This window comes from Lissotriton helveticus, chromosome 5_1 (genome assembly GCF_964261635.1).
Source record: "Lissotriton helveticus chromosome 5_1, aLisHel1.1, whole genome shotgun sequence".
Lineage (NCBI taxonomy): Eukaryota > Metazoa > Chordata > Amphibia > Caudata > Salamandridae > Lissotriton > Lissotriton helveticus.
This window is the reverse complement of record NC_136065.1, coordinates 1,899,569,203-1,899,588,121: the sequence shown is the minus strand read 5'-3', so window position 1 is coordinate 1,899,588,121 and position 18,919 is coordinate 1,899,569,203. Positions and strand designations below refer to the sequence as shown.

The following is an 18,919-nucleotide window of genomic DNA, read 5'->3' as shown; positions in this document are numbered from 1 at the left end:
CGTCGTGTGTGAAATGGTTGGAGAAATGAAACCATTTGTCTAACTTTGTGCCTGCTGAAAGCATAACAGGTTTGTTTTTTGTACCTTGCGTGCACTTTGAAACACACCATACTGCTATTCTTAAAATATGGCCATTGATAGGCATAAGTATACAGATTTTCAAAGTCCAACAGAAACAAGCACCAAAGCAAACGTAATGCATTACGTTAAGCAAGAAAGGCTCAGGTTGATGTATTGCAAGGTTCACCGAGTGAAGTGCATCCGGGGACCTCCGAGTAATATCTTAGTAGAACACTTCTGGATGTCTCATGAGATTGCTGTATGATGTCCCTTGTGGTGGTTGTGCATCAGGAGGAGAGCTGGAGAATAGCTTATGCACAGTTTTAGGGCATAGGTGTGCGTTGTGGGGGCATAGGTGTGTTGTTGGGACAGAATGATGTGCAGAAGAGTGCACATTGTGTTGTACATGCATTGAGGGGAATGTGTCAGTGTGCACCATGCTTGCTGTGCGACTGGATTCAAGCTAGCCTGGATGAAGAGGAGGTGATACCTTGTAACCAATCCCTGGATGCTTGTATATTTTATTTTAACATATTTATATATTTGCCTTATTTTCCCCATAATCCATCTGCTGCATATTCTGCATATTTTTTGTAAACTGAAACAGATTTAAAGATACTAAAAATTCAGCAACACAAGTGGCCACTCGGGGGAAGGCTGTTCATAAAGGTTCACTAGTCTCTTTTGTGTTGCTTATTGCCATGTTTGTGAGTTATGGAACTGTTGAGATGAGACACCGACAATTGCATAGTGTTAACATGTTTAACAAGCATTTACAATTCAATAGGTCTCGCATTTGCGAGAGTTTATGCTATTGGCATTGTAAATGACAATGCCTTTTATTTATTTGTTTGTTTAAAAAACCAACACATTAATAAAAGGCATTGTAATCTACAATGCCAATAGCTCAAACTCTAGTAAATGCGAGATCTATTGCATTGCAAATGCTTGTTATAATTATGTGTTTATCTCTCACCTACCTTCTCCCATCACTATCAGGCTCGGCGTTGCATAACATACTAACTGCACCTCGAGGTCATCACGCACAACATGACGACCCCTGATAGAGGTTTAAAACTAAAAACACTCTCGCAACCACCCACGCTAGATAGTGTAGCTTGCTATCTGTGTGGGTAAGTGCTTCAGTGCCCCACATAGCAAGTGCTATACAAAAGCTATAATATAACTAAACTAAAACAGCAATACCCCTACAACAGTAGCCAGCAAACCTAAAGATAATTCATACTGAAAATATTTCATTATTACATTTAGATAATAACTGAGGAGCATACATAATTTGCTTATTGAACCAAGCAATGATAAAATGGTGAGCGAGTATTTTCGGATAGCTATTACAAAGCCCCCAAAAGCACTTTTTCATCTGCAGTTTTAATTTCATTTTGTTTAAACTGACAGTTATTAAATGCCAACGTAAATTACCTCTCAAAAAGAACGAACCTCATAGAAGATTCTGAAGTAAAGTTACTGTGCAAAAGTAGAAAAACATTCTGTTACCTATCGCCATAAAGATTTCATTCACATTCATTGCGGTCTTCGCCGAGGTCTCCATGAACAGCAGGCTGTTGTCATCTGCATATGCCTGAGCTTCCTGCAAAAAAAGAGGTACGGTAAAGCATCCATCAATAGCCTAAAAAGTGATGTTCCTAAACAGAGATACATGGCATAAGCAAGACACCCAGCCATGAAGTGAAACCCTTCATGGCGAACAACTTTGCTGCACAGTACAACAAGGACGTTCAGTGTGGTCTCCAATACAAGTGGTTTGGCAATACAACTACTATAAATAGCATATATATATATATATATATATATATATATATATATATATATATATATATATATATATATATATATATATATATATATATATATATATATATATATATATATATATATATATATATATATATATATATATATATATATATATATATATATATATATATATATATATATATATATATATATATATATATATATATATATATATATATATATATATATATATATATATATATATATATATATATATATATATATATATATATATATATATATATATATATATATATATATATATATATATATATATATATATATATATATATATATATATATATATATATATATATATATATATATATATATATATATATATATATATATATATATATATATATATATATATATATATATATATATATATATATATATATATATATATATATATATATATATAGTGCCTTTCTGGATAACGCGTCCTAACCCAGGCGACAAATGGTAGAAGAGAAAAAGGACAGGCAGAGGTAAGAAAAAAAAAAGGCGAGAAGAAATGGAAGAGCCACGGCTAGCCGAGCTATAACAACGCTTGTGCATATCTATGTTTATGTTTGCACAAATGTGTCCGATAATGGCAACTTTGCATAACATGACAGTCTAGCACCTGTAACCATGAACATTTCACTTGAATACAATTATACAGATGGATCAACAGTATTGTCCCCGGATAAGACACCGTGGTGAGCTCTTTGTTCATGGAGGTTCATAAGAGTTTAGAAACAAGTCTAAAGAGTTCCATAGTGTCCTGGATGACGGTCTTCATGGAGAGCTTTGTAATGCTATGTTGTCTGCACCTCTGAGATGGATGATCCAGTTTAACCAGCTCTTGTACGACGTCTTACTCGTGACCTTCCAGTTGGCAAGAACCATTTTCACTGCTGAGGTTAGTAACAGGTCAAGTAGGTCTTTGTCAGATTCATTTCTCAGGTTTGTGCTTATACAGAACGTGGGCAAATTGAAGGAGTCTCTAGCCATATTACATTTAAACACACCCTTTAAAGATTTTGTCTCAAAACGCTTTGAGTAAAGTACACTGAAAGATAAGGTGGGCCAAGTACCCCGTCTCCCAATTACAGTTCCAGCATGTTGCATCATTTCAGAACCCTAATGCAAATAATCGGGCAGGGGTCCAAAATGCCTTGTGTAGTAGCCAGTATTTGTTTTGGTAGAGAACAGAGGAGATCTTATTACGTGAGATGGATCTCCATAGTGAGGGCCATTCCTGCTCCTTTTGTGGCTCTGGGGGCAGTTGCCCCCAATAGGCTATAACCTTGTCATTAAGTTTGGACGATTTTGGGCGGAGGAGTTTGTATATCTGCGATACCAGGTGGCCCATTTTGTTAATATTTGTCACAAAAAAAGGAGATTGATGGTTGGGCGGTAGATAATTTGGATTTTGTAAGGGCCGCTCCAATTTTTAAGAAGTTGTAGAATTCGATGTCAGCTAGGCCATACCTCGCTTGGAGGTCTGAAAATGTAATTGGGTATGTGGTGTTTTCTAGTTTGTACGGGAAGAGGCTTCCTTTCTTGATCCATGTGTCATGGGTTAGGCTTTTGCCCTTGTACCTTATCTTGCTATTGGCCCAGAGGTATTCCAGTTTAGATCCTTTAATACTATTCTCCAGTTTATCAACCTTAAGTAGTGCGATCTTTGTGTTTTTAAAAATGGACCTGGGAGGGATGTGGGTATAGTCTATTTGTTGTTAGAAGTGCAAGGAGGCTTAGGTTAATAAGAATGGCCCTCTCTACCTCTAGCCATGCCGGGGTGAGGCCTGCAGGTGGTGTGATCCAGTATGTGCCTGGTTTTGCTTGGAAAGCCAGCTGGTATAGTCTGAAATCTACTAGGTTAACCCATTCTAGTGTTTATCCAGTCTTCATTTCTTGATACTGATCCTTGTTTTTTTCCCGTGCCAAAGGAATTTGAGATGATGGTATCTAGTTTGCAGTGGAAGTCATCAGTAAGAAGGAGCAGGAGCATACCGATGAGGCAATTAGCTGAACCAGCAGTTGCTATCACCTTAGATGCAGAGAAGGCCTTTGACTGGGTGTCCTGGGCCTCCTTGGAATGCTGCATGCAGTCTTTCAAACTAGGTGAGTACTATATACGTATAGTTATGGCCCTTTATGGAAACCCATCAGCCCAGATTGTCATGAATGGCTTGCTCTCCGAGCCTTTCACGTTACAACAAGGTACTAGACAGGGATGCCCACTATCTCCTTCCTTATTCTTACTAGCATTGGAACCCCTTATCAGAGACATCAAAACAAACGCTAACATCAAGGGGTGGATATCCATGGCATCCAAATAAAACTAGCCGATTACGCAGACAACATATTAATTGTAACTGAACTGAGGGCATCAATTGCTGCCCTGATGGACGCAATAACTAGATATTCCGACCTTTAAGGATACAGACTCAGAAAGAAATCAGAACTCAAACCATTAAACGTCCATTGTACGAGGGAGATCCTGGGAGAGTCTGGACTAACATGGCAAACATGCTACATCAAATACTTGGGCACTGGATTTGGCAGTAACATGATAGATACCCTACATCACAACAAGAAAACATTACTAAGGAAAATAAAGAAACTTTTGGAATCTTGGTCACCAAAATTCATTACGTGGTGGGGCAGAATCGAGACTATCAAAATAGCATATTTTATTAGCAGACATTACAAGCATTGTGTCTTTGATGCTGCATCAGAGAACTAGCTTAGGAAACCAGAGTGTCCTTTAAGAGCCATATATTAAAGCAAAGCTGCAGGGATTGACATTCAAGGACATCTGCAAATTCTTCATTTCTTGGTAATAGAGTCACACTTTTAAACTTTGAAATTATTTTGTATCGCCCTTCCCAGCTCAGACTACTTTTGCAACAGATCGAGTTTGTAGATTTGCAAATATATACTTCTACTTTTCTTGCCTTATGCTCTCAGACGAAGGAAGATATAGCGGTGAAAGCTCAGTCCAACTCTGATAACAGAGCAACATTATTTTTGGAGCTGTAACTTAGATTCTTTATAATCAATATTTTCATTAAATTCATACATACCCTATCAAACATAACAGCCAACCATGAACACTAAGGACAGAGGAAAGAACATTTCAAACAGAAAAAATAAAATGCCTCAGGGAAGACAACTTTGTTTAATTTTTCAGGGTACGCTTAACCATGAAAATTTAATTTGGGTACAATTATTTAGAGTAGCTGCTCAGACCCCTTATTTTCTCACTCTGAGCAACAGGTATCTGTTTTCATAGCAATATTGTAACATATAGCAGAGCAACTGCATTAGTGCTTTTCATAGTAGGCAGAGCTTTCCCTACTCCACACATGTAGCACATTGCTAGCTGCTTCCTTAGTCAGTTTGATGATCTGTTGACTCTTAAATAAGGGACTATGTTTCCATTTAATTGGCTTTATCGGAGAGAAGGGAGTGTTGTTTATCATTTTAATCACAACACCAGAGGTTACAGTAACCTTTCTCTAACATGGACTCACCTGAAAATCCACAGCTCTTTTATTGGCGAGGTCAGCCTTATTGCCAGATAAAGCAATAACAATGTTAGGGCTTGCTTGTCTCTGGAGCTCCTTCACCCAGTTCTTGGCTCGTATGAATGTATCCTTAGGAAAGGGAGCAGGGTTGAAAAACCAAGAATAAAACACCATCACATCATATACAATTTGCCTTTCAGTACACATACGATTTACATACTGTAAACACATATGGTGGGAGAGCACATGAAGGGTTACAAAAAGTAGAAAAAAAATAAAAATTAATGAATCAGATAAAGGTGGAAAACATAGCACTGACAGTTACCCGTAAGGAGTTATGCTTTTCTAATTCTTTGTGAGGTTAACTACTAAGCAGCTCCAAATGACATTCAAATGTTCTAGTCACTGGCTTAATGATACAGTGCACTGGTGTATTAGACTACTTTGCTTTACCTACCACCCTATTCCCATTTTCTCTCTCCTCGGTTTTAGAGTCACCCTTTATAAAAACTGCAACAATCTACATGATTAAACCCTATAATCCTAAAAACCAGAGTAATCCTAATGCAACGAATACGGGGAAGCTTTCATTATACAAGTTGTAGTCTGCAAAGCAGATTTGCCTCTCAGTTGCTGATCTCCGAAAAAAAAAAACCAAAAAAACTTATAATTACTAATAGTAGTAAATAATTCAGTCCATATTGCATAACGTTAAAAAGCCGACGTTTAGATCACAATGGTTAAATTGACCGGTGTCATCATCAGGACAATTGTCAAGACACTTTAAGAGAAAAGTAACACATTATATGTTCACTGAACTACATTACACCGTTACACTTATTGCACCTACTAAGTGTTGTTATAATAAGTCAGTACCAATTTGTTTTAAGGATTTTTGGATAAACATTCTCTTTTAGCTTTACTCTTCAAAGTCATTTTTTTTGCTTGGACTTTGACCTATTGTTTTTTGCTTGTGCTTACCTATTTGTATACATCCTTTCTATCCGAGTGAACACTTTTTGTTGCTCTTTGTAAATAAGAATTAGTGTAGTCTTACACTTTAGTGAAGGTATGTCACTTGACATTTCCTAGGAGAAAACCATGGCTAATATACAAATGTTACTTATGGCTTTATAAACTGTGCTTGCCAAAAGATGAAATTAAAAGCACTTCAAAATAGTATTACCAAAGCTTTATAGAGAAACAGACTTCAGAAGTTATATTTATTTTGAACTCAATTCAGTTTTTCCATAGCTTGTATGCACACGCCTTTACTTTTCACTTTTACTCCTTTAACAAGTCACCTAATTTTTTTCAATGGCTGTGTGGCATTTTATGTGGTGGTTTAGTTCACTTGTTTAAAGCTACGAGCCCACCACCCTAGAACACCATATGTGAAAACGTTACATTATATGTTTTTTGGAAGTAGCATCAAAACATTTTGAAGGGACAAAAAAACACGTCATTCCTAAATAGACGTCTTTTAACCATCCTTAGGAGGAGGAATATCCATCTAGTGATCTACACAACTTGTTGCTCTATTCAGCGTTTACATTAAGGTGTTAAGATATATGTGTGTTAGGCCTCCCTTGGGTAACTTTTTCAGCAAATTTCTGTGGAACATTCTAGTTTATTCTAGGTAAATCCAGCTTTGTTCTAGGTTATAGAGAAAGGAAATCTTAGTGCTGGGTTTATATCCTAGTTTCAATGATAATGCTTTCATTTAAGGATGCGATTCAGAAAACACAAACAATGTGATGTGTACTCTGCAAGGAACGTCAACACAAATCTAATACATAGGATTATATGCCTGCCGTAAAAAATGCAAAGGAAGACCATCTAAATAACAAGACTGCTAAATGACAAACCCCAAATTAGACTAATATAGTGCATTACAGACAGTGCAACACAATGAGGACACAGTAAGAGCAATCGCAGTATAAGCAGGATTTAAGAGAGACAACATGTACCCTTTTCCAACTCTGACAGCAAAACTGGATTGTCCATCTCAAGTTAGATGGAAATGGATGGAATGGCATTAAAAAATGTAACACACTGATCAAAATTGGTTAACAATTAGGGTAAGTAAAGCTTGGCTCGTAGTAGTGCCTGCTAGGAAACATCACTAAGAAGCAAACATATATAAAGAAATAGTTTAAAACCAAGTAACAAAAGGATGACAAGTTGAGATGTCTATCTCTGAGAAAAGCATTCACAGGGTAGACCCATGTGGCACTGTGACTTTAAATGTGCAAGCAGTCGAACAACAAACAAGTCTCATAATGAGACTTAACACATTTGTGATTACAAGAAAGAGGTAGACTGTGGTAAGAATTATCCTCTGCTTAAATTATCCTCTGCTTATTTAACTTAACAGGTCAGTTATTTGAAACATCAGACTCTTCACTAAAACAAAATAATACAGTACAAAAAGGCAGTCATAGGTAAAGTACTTCAAACTGGCCACAGGAAATCAAGTCAGGAACGGACATCAGATGGCTGATTTGCAACATAGTCCCACTCTTCCAACATTACTGCAGCAGAATATTATGGAAGCTAGCAAGATATTTCTTTGCTATATCAAGACTTAAGGCTTCAAGTCACTGGAATTTAAGACGCCACTGCTAGCCCCATGGAAATATATATTTAAAAAGAGTGAAGGTGTTATGTACTGGGGCTTTCTTGTGTTATTGTGAGGTTGTGGTCGAGTCCTGTTGAGGTAATGAAATGTAGAACCTTGCAGTTAGGATTTGGTTAGCTCAGGGATGAAACACTTTTATGGATCTCTGTCAATTAACTGAAAATCTTGATACACACACCCAAGCATGACCTATACTTGGTATAACAGATTTAATGGAGACATATTACAATGTATTTTTTTAGCCAGATTGACTCCTCATGGCAAGTTACCCCCAAGCTTGAAAGGTTGATACACTGCCCTGTTTCTCATCCACAGGCGTTCGGAAATCATCTTGTTCTATTTTCTCTGGTGTGCACCTTTGGAGGAACGCCAGGGAGGTCAAACATCTGCCATGAAACAGAATAGATGTGAAGAGTGTTCCATGTTTTGTTTCAATGTGAAATGGAAGAGGCTGCTGTCTGTCCCGCAGAAAGCAACAAGGAAGTATTTCAAAATTTGCAGTGACCACTTTGCTGATAAGGATTACCAGTTTGTGCGTGTATGTGTTGTGAATGCTCTAGAGGAATGAAAACTGAATCGTATGAGGGGTTAAATTTAGTAAAGGTATCCAGGCAGAATTTTGACCAGTGTACTTCAGCGACATGCATGCCTTTAATGAAAGAATGCGGGCTGAGGATGTAGAATGCTCACCAGCATATATGCAGGGTTTACAAAAATGAAAATATCACGAAGACAACCAAAGGTTAACATAATTCAGGTCAACCATCTATGTTGATCACAAATGTTTCTCAGTCAAGGTTTGATTTATGATGACTGCCCTCATCTAGTTATGCGTGACAATGAGCACACTTCTCATGCCTTTCTCTAACTGAGCTAGATGATCTACCTGCAAAACGAAAGCAATGAATTGTAGTATCTGATGTATATTTGATAGTAAGAAAGAATTGTTATTGCATTAATTAGGGTTTGATGGGCAACCATTTGAGCATTTATCTGAACATTTCAGGAAGGGAATTTTGAGTAACAACCCTAGATGCACCCCCTGATTTAACTGGGGATAATAGACCATGGGTAGTAACCTAAATGGACAACTACTGTCCTACAAGCCTCTGGAATCATCAAGATGTCAATGTCTCATTTAGTCAAGATATTAGCCTACTGCTTAAGGGTATTAAGCCATGCTACTGTAGATGACTGCCTAAATAACATTCTGTAAAGCAAGATATCGCACAGAACGTAGCTGCTTCTATGGAAACTAACGTTTATTGTGCCATATTTAAGAATGCTTTTAAGCTCTGCTCTTCAGTCTCCATGGACCACCTGTATAAAGTTGTCTCACATTTGGCAACCAAGAAAAAGGTTAGCGATTGTAATTTCTTTAATTTTTCCATTGTTCTTTAACCAAATATGTTTATGAAAAGACATCCTGTGAACTGCAATGAAAATCCTGCCTTGTATTCCTAAAGAGAAACAGGTCTATTCAGTGAATCTTGTTTTGATTTATTGGAATGCTGTGTACCTCTGCCTCCCTTGCCCACAACATAAGAAACAGAAGAAAACCCAAAACAGTTTTGCTTCGTTTGTGATCTGTGGAAATCAGATCATGTACCAGAAGCTTATCAGTGACTACGCTGGCTGTGATCAAGCAGAGGTCCCATTATAAGTGTCTTTGTCACACACAGCAGACTGTTTTCCACACTAGCCCCAAAGCGATCTCTGATCTTCAAACACCGTCCTATTCCTTAAAAAGCTGGATTTCATGTCCCAATAAAGATCCTACAGTTCAAGGAACCATGCTGTAAAGGGAGAGGCCTCATTCTTGGGACAACCAATTCTACGGAACACTATCTCACTTTAGCTTGGTCTGATTTCGGAGTATTATTTTTTCATAAAGAATGAAGACTTTTCTTTTCTGTTAATTCAAACTCTGCCACCCCACTTCACTTGTTGTCTGGTGGGCACTTGTGTTTTTCCCCCATTTACAGCAATGGTACCTTCAGTGTCTCTGCGCTCTATATGCAAATAAAAAAAAAATCGGCCAGACTGAGACTGACATTTGAGGGTGCAACAGCGCAGACTTATTTACAGAGAGAGTTGAAAGCTGACATCCACCTAAAATAGCTCAGGACTGAGCACAGTGTTCAACTGTCTTTCGCTGCTGTAGTAATCAGAGTCGAGTTTAGGTAGCAAACTTACTCAGGCAACACAAGCGTATATATTTTCACCATCCAAGCACCATAATGAATGCAATCAAGAGAGGATGGCTTTATGACTGATGGTCGGCCATAAAATTTCAATTAATAGATTTTCATGGTTGCTCTTTGAATTCATAAAAAGCAAGGCATTTCTTAATTAGACACTGGAAGGTTTAATTTTCCTGACATACACTTTTTAAAGATTTCAATGTGGCAATGTTGTTGGTAGGAAATTTACTGGAGGTGCTTCGGGACACCAGTTTTTAGTTGCCACATCAGATTATAAAACATCTGTGTGCTCCCAGATCTTTTATATCCTCAATATAATTCTCCTTCTCCTCTACCTCCAGTCATAATGAGCATCTGGCTTCGCTTAACACTGGAACCTGTAGAGTGGTTGCAGTTAGAAATGTTTATTAAAGAACTCATCCATCCTAGTAAGGATGAAAATGAAACACTGGTGGGCATTACAAGCGTCTATGTGGGTTGTAATATTGATGCCGGTGAGAGGCCAGGGATACATTTCAATTGTGTTTGACTGGGCAGACCCGGAGGTAACCGATGCAAGTTCTTGACATGCATAGATCTCAGTTTAGGAACAGAGCTGATGCATAGAAGAGGCAACAGAGACTGGTCTAGAAAGCATCACAACTATTGCTGTGAAGTGTGCCAGTGATCAAATTCCCCAGAAACAAAGTCCTAAAGTTGTAGCCATAATTGTAAATAGGCTCAGGGAGAACAAAACAAACAATTAGAAAAAATAGGCCTTACGTAGAGAGCAATGCAAAAGGTATTATTTGCAAAAAGTTCTTTTATTCAAAAGTAATCTTGAGTATAAACGTTTTCTGATCAGGAAAGTTTTAGTAGTGCAAAGCTCTTTACCGCGTGGTAGAAAATCTCAAGTAAGGTGTTCAAAGCACACTCATTGTGATCCAATGATGGACATCTACAATTTACCAAGAGCCTAGGTTCTCATAGCAGTAGCAGAGCTGTGTGCATGCTGCTGCCACACTTTAAAGTGTGAAATCAGGAGCATTAGTCAGCATCGATATCTGGAGAAAAGTAACTAAGGCTTTATAAAGGGCAAAGCGTTTATAGTTATGTGCTTACACCGCAGCATGGGCCTTATGCTAGGAAAGGCAGAGGAAGCCATTTTGTATGAATCATAGATGTACCTCATCTTACGAGACTCTTCTGCTTCTAAACACAATCCACCTAATTAGAAAATGTTGTAAACTCCAAAAAATAGTTTCATTTCCCCTGCTGTTGAGATCCATTTTAGGTGCTATGCTGCCAATATAGATGCATTCAAATCTTGAAAAGATATTGTTCTGGAAAGTGGTTATAAGGTGACGCCTGTGAGCATTAAACAAACATGGTCATGACCCTCCGTAGGTGATTTTTTTTAAATCTGTGTGAGCAATCAGTGACTTGCCTGGCCTGAGCTAATGCACTAGTTCCACAGATTCTTCCACTGAATAACCAAATGAATCAAGACTGCCCAGGCTATGAAAGGCAAGCCAGAATGAAAGTCTTCCTGACCTCGGAGCACAGGCAAGAACTTGTACCCACTGTACTCAGAGCAGAAACTACAATATATATCAATGGATCATGTTTATTCTTTGCCAGGACTCTTTTCAGCACAGTTCCTACCCCAATGAGATCGATCCTGTAAGAATAAGCCCCTGAACACAATCTGCATCTCCTTTATAACTACCAGCAATTTCCAAGGCTGCTATAAAGTACTTACTGTGTTAGTGATATCATAGACAACAATGGCTGCCTGGGCCCCTCTATAGTACATGGGTGCCAAGCTGTGGTATCGCTCCTGCCCTGCTGTGTCCCAGATTTCAAACTTTACTGTGGTGTCATCCAAGCAGACTGTCTGTGTGAGGAACGCAGCTAAAAAGAAGATACATTCGTTAGCCAAGCCATACATGATCTCTCCCACATATCATTCCATAAGATATGGACAACATTTACATTGTACAGAAATATCTGAAGGGGAGAGAAAGAAGATTTCCACAAGGAAAAAAAGAAGAGTTTAGGGAAAATAGTACACAAAGGAATGGGAATATGCAAACTGATCAATAAAATCACATTGCTAAACAAGCATTGGCAAAACAATGTGTTTACATTGTTCAAATGTTAAACTTATTGTACTAAAATGCAGTCAAAGGCATATGATAAAAGAATGCTACAGAAAACAACCTTTATTTCCTGTCCCATCCATTTTCCAGATGTTCTAGCAATGTTTCGTTGACCGAGTCCAAATATAAAACAGCCGCGCGAGAGCGAGCGAGAGAGCGCACGTGAGCGAGTGAGAGCGAGTGAGAGCGAGTGAGAGCGTGTGAGAGCGTGTGAGAGCGTGTGAGAGCGTGTGAGAGCGTGTGAGAGCGTGTGAGAGCGTGTGAGAGCGTGTGAGAGCGTGTGAGAGCGTGTGAGAGCGTGTGAGAGCGTGTGAGAGCGTGTGAGAGCGTGTGAGAGCGTGTGAGAGCGTGTGAGAGCGTGTGAGAGCGTGTGAGAGCGTGTGAGAGCGTGTGAGAGCGTGTGAGAGCGTGTGAGAGCGTGTGAGAGCGTGTGAGAGCGTGTGAGAGCGTGTGAGAGCGCGTGAGAGCGCGTGAGAGCGCGTGAGAGCGCGTGAGAGAGCGTGAGAGAGCGTGAGAGAGCGTGAGAGAGCGTGAGAGAGCGTGAGAGAGCGTGAGAGAGCGTGAGAGAGCGTGAGTGCTTGTGAGTGCTTGTGAGAGCGTGAGTGCTTGTGAGAGCGTGAGTGCTTGTGAGAGCGTGAGTGCTTGTGAGAGCGTGAGTGCTTGTGAGAGAGTGAGTGCTTGTGAGAGAGTGAGTGCTTGTGAGAGAGTGAGTGCTTGTGAGAGAGTGAGTGCTTGTGAGAGAGTGAGTGCGTGTGAGAGTGAGTGCGTGTGAGAGTGAGTGCGTGTGAGAGTGAGTGCGTGTGAGAGTGAGTGCGTGTGAGAGTGAGTGCGTGTGAGAGTGAGTGCGTGTGAGAGTGAGTGCGTGTGAGAGTGAGTGCGTGTGAGAGTGAGTGCGTGTGAGAGTGAGTGCGTGTGAGAGTGAGTGCGTGTGAGAGTGAGTGCGTGTGAGAGTGAGTGCGTGTGAGAGTGAGTGCGTGTGAGAGTGAGTGCGTGTGAGAGTGAGTGCATGTGAGAGTGAGTGCGTGTGAGAGTGAGTGCGTGTGAGAGCGTGAGAGAGAGAGTGAGTGCATGTGAGAGAGAGAGTGAGTGCATGTGAGAGTGAGTGCGTGAGAGAGAGTGAGTGCGTGAGAGAGAGTGAGTGTGAGAGAGAGAGAGAGTGAGTGTGAGAGAGAGAGAGAGAGAGAGAGAGTGAGTGTGAGAGAGAGAGAGTGAGTGTGAGAGAGAGAGTGAGTGTGAGAGAGAGAGTGAGAGCGTGAGTATGTCTCTAAGTAGGGAGACTTGTATCCCTCTCCTTAGGGATGCAGCCACCGCTGCTAGACACTTTGTGAAGACTCTAGGTGCTGATTTTATCCCAAAAGGTAGGACCTTGATTTGGTAGGGAGTGTTCACGTGGAAGAACTCGCAGTATTTCTTATGAGCTTGGTCCCTGGGGGATGTACAGATAAGCATCCTTTAGAGCTATTGTTGCCATGAAATCTCCCTTTTGCAGCTGCGGGATTACCTCTGCAGTGTTCCCATCTTGAAGTGCTGTGTGCAAATGAATTTGTTTATGAACCGAAGGTCTAAGATTGGTCTTACTGTGAGATCTTGCTTTAGTACCAAGAAGTAAGGTGAATAGTTTCCTTTGAAGTGTTGCCTCCTTGGTACTTTCTCTATGGTTTGTTTCTAAAGGAGTTCCTTTATTTCTTGTCTTAATTGTAAGAGTTCTGTTCCTTGGAACCGCTTGTTTTTTGGTGGGTTTGGTGGGGCTTTGTTCGTTTGTTCTATAAAATAGCTGTGGCATACCATGTTTAAAATCTAATTGTCTTTGGTGATATCTTTCCATTGCAGTAGGGGGTGTGCTATTCTGCCTCCCACTGGTGCTGTGTGGGAGTATTTTGTTGTGGGTAAGTTACTTGAAGGTTACTCCCCCTCTTCTCGAAGGTTGTCCGCTGCCTTTTCCTCTGCCACAAAAGGGCATAATTGCTGTTGCCAGACTTGGTATCCGGACTGCTGGTTTGATTGCTGTCCGCTGCATTGAGTTTGTTTTGTCCTGTTGAGAAGACTCTCCTTCCTGTGGGTCTTCTGGTGTTAAAACCTCCTCTTTTGAAGGTGCACCTCTGTTGTAGGGCTCCCATAGCCCTGGCCATTTCATTGTCCTTTTTTAGGTTTTGCCTGGCGAAAAGATGCGCTCTGCGCATCTTTTTCGCGCAGGCGAAAACCTAATGAGAACTGTAGTGTGGGTTTGGGTCGGCCCTCGTCATTCATTGGCTGGCTCCATAAATGGAGCCTAGCCATTGGACGAGGGGCCTGTCCGTCAATGCCGGACCAGATTCGGGGGCGTTCCCGAGATTCTTTGGCTTTTGCCGACGTCACGCGACGTCAGCCGAAAGCCGGGAACGCCCCCGAATCTGGTCCGGCATTGCCGGGACCTGCCTTTTTTTTTTTTGTTTGCTGACGTGTCGGGTTTCCTTGTTATACTTGAAATGCCTGCAAAGTAGAGCACTCGGCTGCCTCTCTCCAGCGCGGTCTTTGCGTTTCAGTCCATTAGGTTTTCCGAGTGCTTCTCTGATGCGTTTGCGGAGCAAACATCCATGTTCCTCGACATGTGAAGTAAAACTGTGTCAAGCCGATTCCGCTGGAGCGAGACTCTAATCGAATTAATACTCTGATATTTTTGTTACTGATGGAAGCAGGTGTGCTGTCATGCAAATGGATTAAGCAAAAAATAAGATTTGCTTTCTAGAGGGATGCGCTGCTGTGCTTCCGGCTTCCAGCTCCTCGGCTTCTCATGTGGCTGGATCACTTTTGCCTTCTCTTCGGAAGTTGCTTTTCGTTTGGTTTCAGTGGCTGAAATCACCCAGAATGGCAAGGCCCTTTGGCAACAAAGTATATAACGCAGCCGACTGGAGCCAGCTACCAGGAGGAGCGGTCGGCAGTGATTTTGTGAACATTGATGCGTATTGAATAGAAAATCCAACCCACTTTGTCTGCAGCGACTTGCTGGAGTCGGCAGTTTTGTGTCAGTGTTGATAGGGAGTTACCAGACTGTGCAAAGCAGGCTCAGCGTGAGTCAGGACTGCATTATTTTCTTTGCACACACAGATTGTTGGGAAGTCTACCTCCCTTCATTCAAATCAGGGGAGTCCGAACTCGGAGATCCCCACAGTGTTTGCTCGAATACTTGTTTTACACGTAGACGCAAGGAGGTGCTTTGTAAAAAGAAAGTCTGTGCATAAATTGATCATGCGCAAATTTAGCACAGCTACGACCATGCACAATTCTCAGGGTAAATGGGCACACATCTAATATCCCTGCAAGTTTAATGTTTTTTTAGTTAAATGTTTTAAGTGAAATAAAGGAGAAAGAGTGGCTTCTGTAATACATAATTGAATATGCACCCAGTTTATTTTGAAACGAATTTTACACTATTGCGTTTTTGAAAACGTGACCTATTAATCGAATGGTTTTAGTTCATGTAAGTGCCTTGTTGACCTCATAAGCATTTGAATTAAACAAGACATGACATCCACAACTTGTTCAGTAACATGACCAATAAGATGCCGTTTAATATCTTCTTAAAATATAGTACAGGATCATCTTAAAACGATAGACATACTCGCTGCTGTAAGGTTTGCTTTGCCCTGTAGGTCTCCTGGTGTACCACCACTTTCTAGATTGGTCCCCCAAAAATCGCTTCCCTACACTCACATCTCAGCTGGCAAGTCGCTTGAGAAATAGTAAAAAAAAAGAAGTCTGCATCTATTTTATTTTTAAATATCCAGTGACCCAATATTAGTTGTTTTCCACAAACTGAGAAAAAACATTAAACACTTCCAGGCAGCGCTCGTCGGATTAGTTCAATGGATTTCTTATGTCACCCTCTCGGTTGATGCGGCCCCTCCTTGTAAACAGCAGCAGTGTGTGGGGGGGGCTCTCAGTGTGTGGGGGGCTGTGTGTGGGGGGCTGTTTGGGGGGCTGTGTGTGTGGGGGGGGGCTCTGTGTGTGTGTGGGGGGGGGGCTCTGTGTGGGGGGGGCTCTGTGTGGGGGGGGCTCTGTGTGGGGGGGGGGCTCTGTGTGGGGGGGGGCTCTGTGTGGGGAGGGCTCTGTGTGGGGAGGGCTCTGTGTGGGGAGGGCTCTGTGTGGGGAGGGCTCTCTGTGGGTGTGTGTGTGTGGCATTTGCGAGAGATTAAGCTATTGGCATTGTAAATGACAATGCCATTTATTTATCTGTTTTCAAAACCAACACATAAATAAAAATGTTGTCATTTACAATGCCAATAGCTCTAACTTTTGCAAAGGCGAAACCGTTGCATTGTAAATGCTTGTTTTATTTATTCAAGTGATTCATCAACTTCACTTCCAAACAGGGAGTCTTCTGTGAAGGGCCTTTTTATTATGAAGGTTTGTACCGCTTTTTTTTAAGCCTGATATTCGGAGTCAGGCGAGCCTTCTCAACGTTGTGGCTGCGCACATTTGCATGCTGGCTATATCAGCTGCGTCTATGGCCTATTTAAGGCAGGTGTCAGTTATGTTCTTTCTCTCCTGTATGACGGATTTTGCTCTCGGTCTTCTTCGGGAAGCTTGTTCATCAGTTCCTCGATGTCTTCCCATTGTTGGTGGCCATACCGGTTGAGGAGAGCATTGGCGTTTACAATGCACCATCGCGTTGCTGCTTCTTTCTCCATCTTTCTCCATACCATGTCCATTATTTTGCTTTCTCTCTCTCAAGGTGGACCAGTAGAGGAATGGGCGTTGCCCCTTCTTGCCGTGTGGCAATGATGAAGTCTGGCACTGTATTTCCCTGAATGTACTTGTGCTTAGTGGAAGGCTTGTATTTTTTCTCCACACTTGGGGTTACCCCCTTTGCTGAGGCAGACCCGAAAGCCTCCTTGCCCTGGTCCAGGACGCTTGCTAGCATTGGGAGATAGTGCCCCCTTGGGGAAAGGTGCCAAAGTCTCTAGGAGGAACAGGAGTCCTTCTCCTCCTATAAGGGGACCCCAAAGGTATCAGCTGCTAATGTTGAGGCTGTTGTCGAAGGCTATGTCTTCTAGTGGCGAAGCATTCAAGGGATAGCTACACACGACCTCTTCTGGGCTGTGTCAAGGTTGTTCCATTCCTCCTCGAAAGTCCCAGAGGCTTCCTCTTCTTATGGAGCATCGAGTTCCCCTTCGATGTCTTCCTTGTGCTGTTTGGGTTGTAGAAGCTTCGAGGATATCTACCTCTTCTTCCGCGTTTTCGGCAGCGCCAGATGCGTGTTTCGCTGGAATTCAGAATTCCTTTAGCACTTTGTCAAATTCCTTCTTTCGTTGAAGGAGTGCCACCATTTCTGCTTCGAGGATTCTTTTCTTTTTCTCCACCTCAAGGGCCCTTTCAGTGTCTGAGGCCGTGGAGATACTCTTCTTGTGGGTGGTGGTTTCCGGCTCGAGGGTGTGGTCTTTACTCTAGTCTGTATCCCTGGGGTGGAATCCGTGGGGTTCTTTTGGTCACAGCTGACCCCCGGTCGTCGTTTTCTTCGAGGCCTGGGCTGTCTTTTGCGCCTTTTTTTCGTGGTCCTTGTTTTCCGACGGTTGAGGGTTTCTTACTGTGCCCGTTTTCTTCTCAGTCGCTTTCTTCACGGTATGCCTCTTCTCGGCATTCCCTTCGAGGACCGGCCCCCGTGAGTTAATTCTACAGGTACTCCCTTATCATTCTAGTTGCTTAAGTCCTTCATCAAAGGGTGTTTCTGGCTTTGGAGCATGGCTACGTAATAGTCTTCCCTCTGCTTTTGGCGTCCTTGAATGTCTTCAACACAAACACCTCACAGTCCTTAACCTTGAGATCTCTCAGCAGGTAGAGGTTACAGATGCTGTGTGGATTGCACTGTGCAAACTTGTGGTGGCATTTTGGGCAGAATTTGAAAGGGGTATTTTCCACAGCCCCTACCTCGCCCTCTGTGGATCCATCTGCATAGTTGCTCCGTCATCCCCCGACAGAAAAAGGGTGTGTGGAGGTCCTTCTTTCTCTGGTGTTTTCATAGTAATTTTTTCACTCGAATTCTGTGATTCTTCCGGGGATTTCATCCAAATCTTCTGAGTGTCTACCTTTGCTTCCAAACCCAGCGGCAGGAAAAATAATCTTAAGATGGCTACCACGCACAGGAACTTCCAAGGTGCAGAATGGCAAGAAAAAAAATAAAACTAAGAATATCCCCAACCACTAGATGTTGGAATAATGCACAGCATGTGAATCCAGAAAAGGACTCGTGCTGCAAACCCCCTAAATTGTTAGAAAAGTACAACTACTGAAAAGAAGGGCACGGTAAGATACTGGAGAACAGTGAGAGAAAGTCAGGAGGAGAGGACAGGGGGGAGGCGGATTAAAAAATTGGGTACCCAGGAAAGGGGTTGCATAAGACAGTCAGGGTGTGATGAAAGTCAGGACTTGGGAAATAGTTAATCAGTGACATGGGAGGGTGCAAAGATGCAAAAGAATCAGACAGGCGCTTTTCTGTGTGTGATATGTATGTGAATGTTTGTGTATGAATCTGACTGT

General features: G+C 41.5%; 1 protein-coding gene across 1 annotated transcript in view; it reads right to left on the bottom strand.

Moving 5' to 3' along the window:
• The window catches only part of RAB5C (RAB5C, member RAS oncogene family), a 186,778-nt gene that overhangs the window by 59,546 nt on the left and 108,313 nt on the right, over positions 1–18,919 (bottom strand). The window contains exons 3-5 of the mRNA XM_078645406.1: positions 12,007–12,158; positions 5,427–5,549; positions 1,576–1,669 (exon numbers count right to left, since the gene is read on the bottom strand). Of these exons, the coding sequence (XP_078501532.1) occupies positions 1,576–1,669; positions 5,427–5,549; positions 12,007–12,158 (369 nt within the window). The remainder of the gene's footprint in view (positions 1–1,575; positions 1,670–5,426; positions 5,550–12,006; positions 12,159–18,919) is intronic.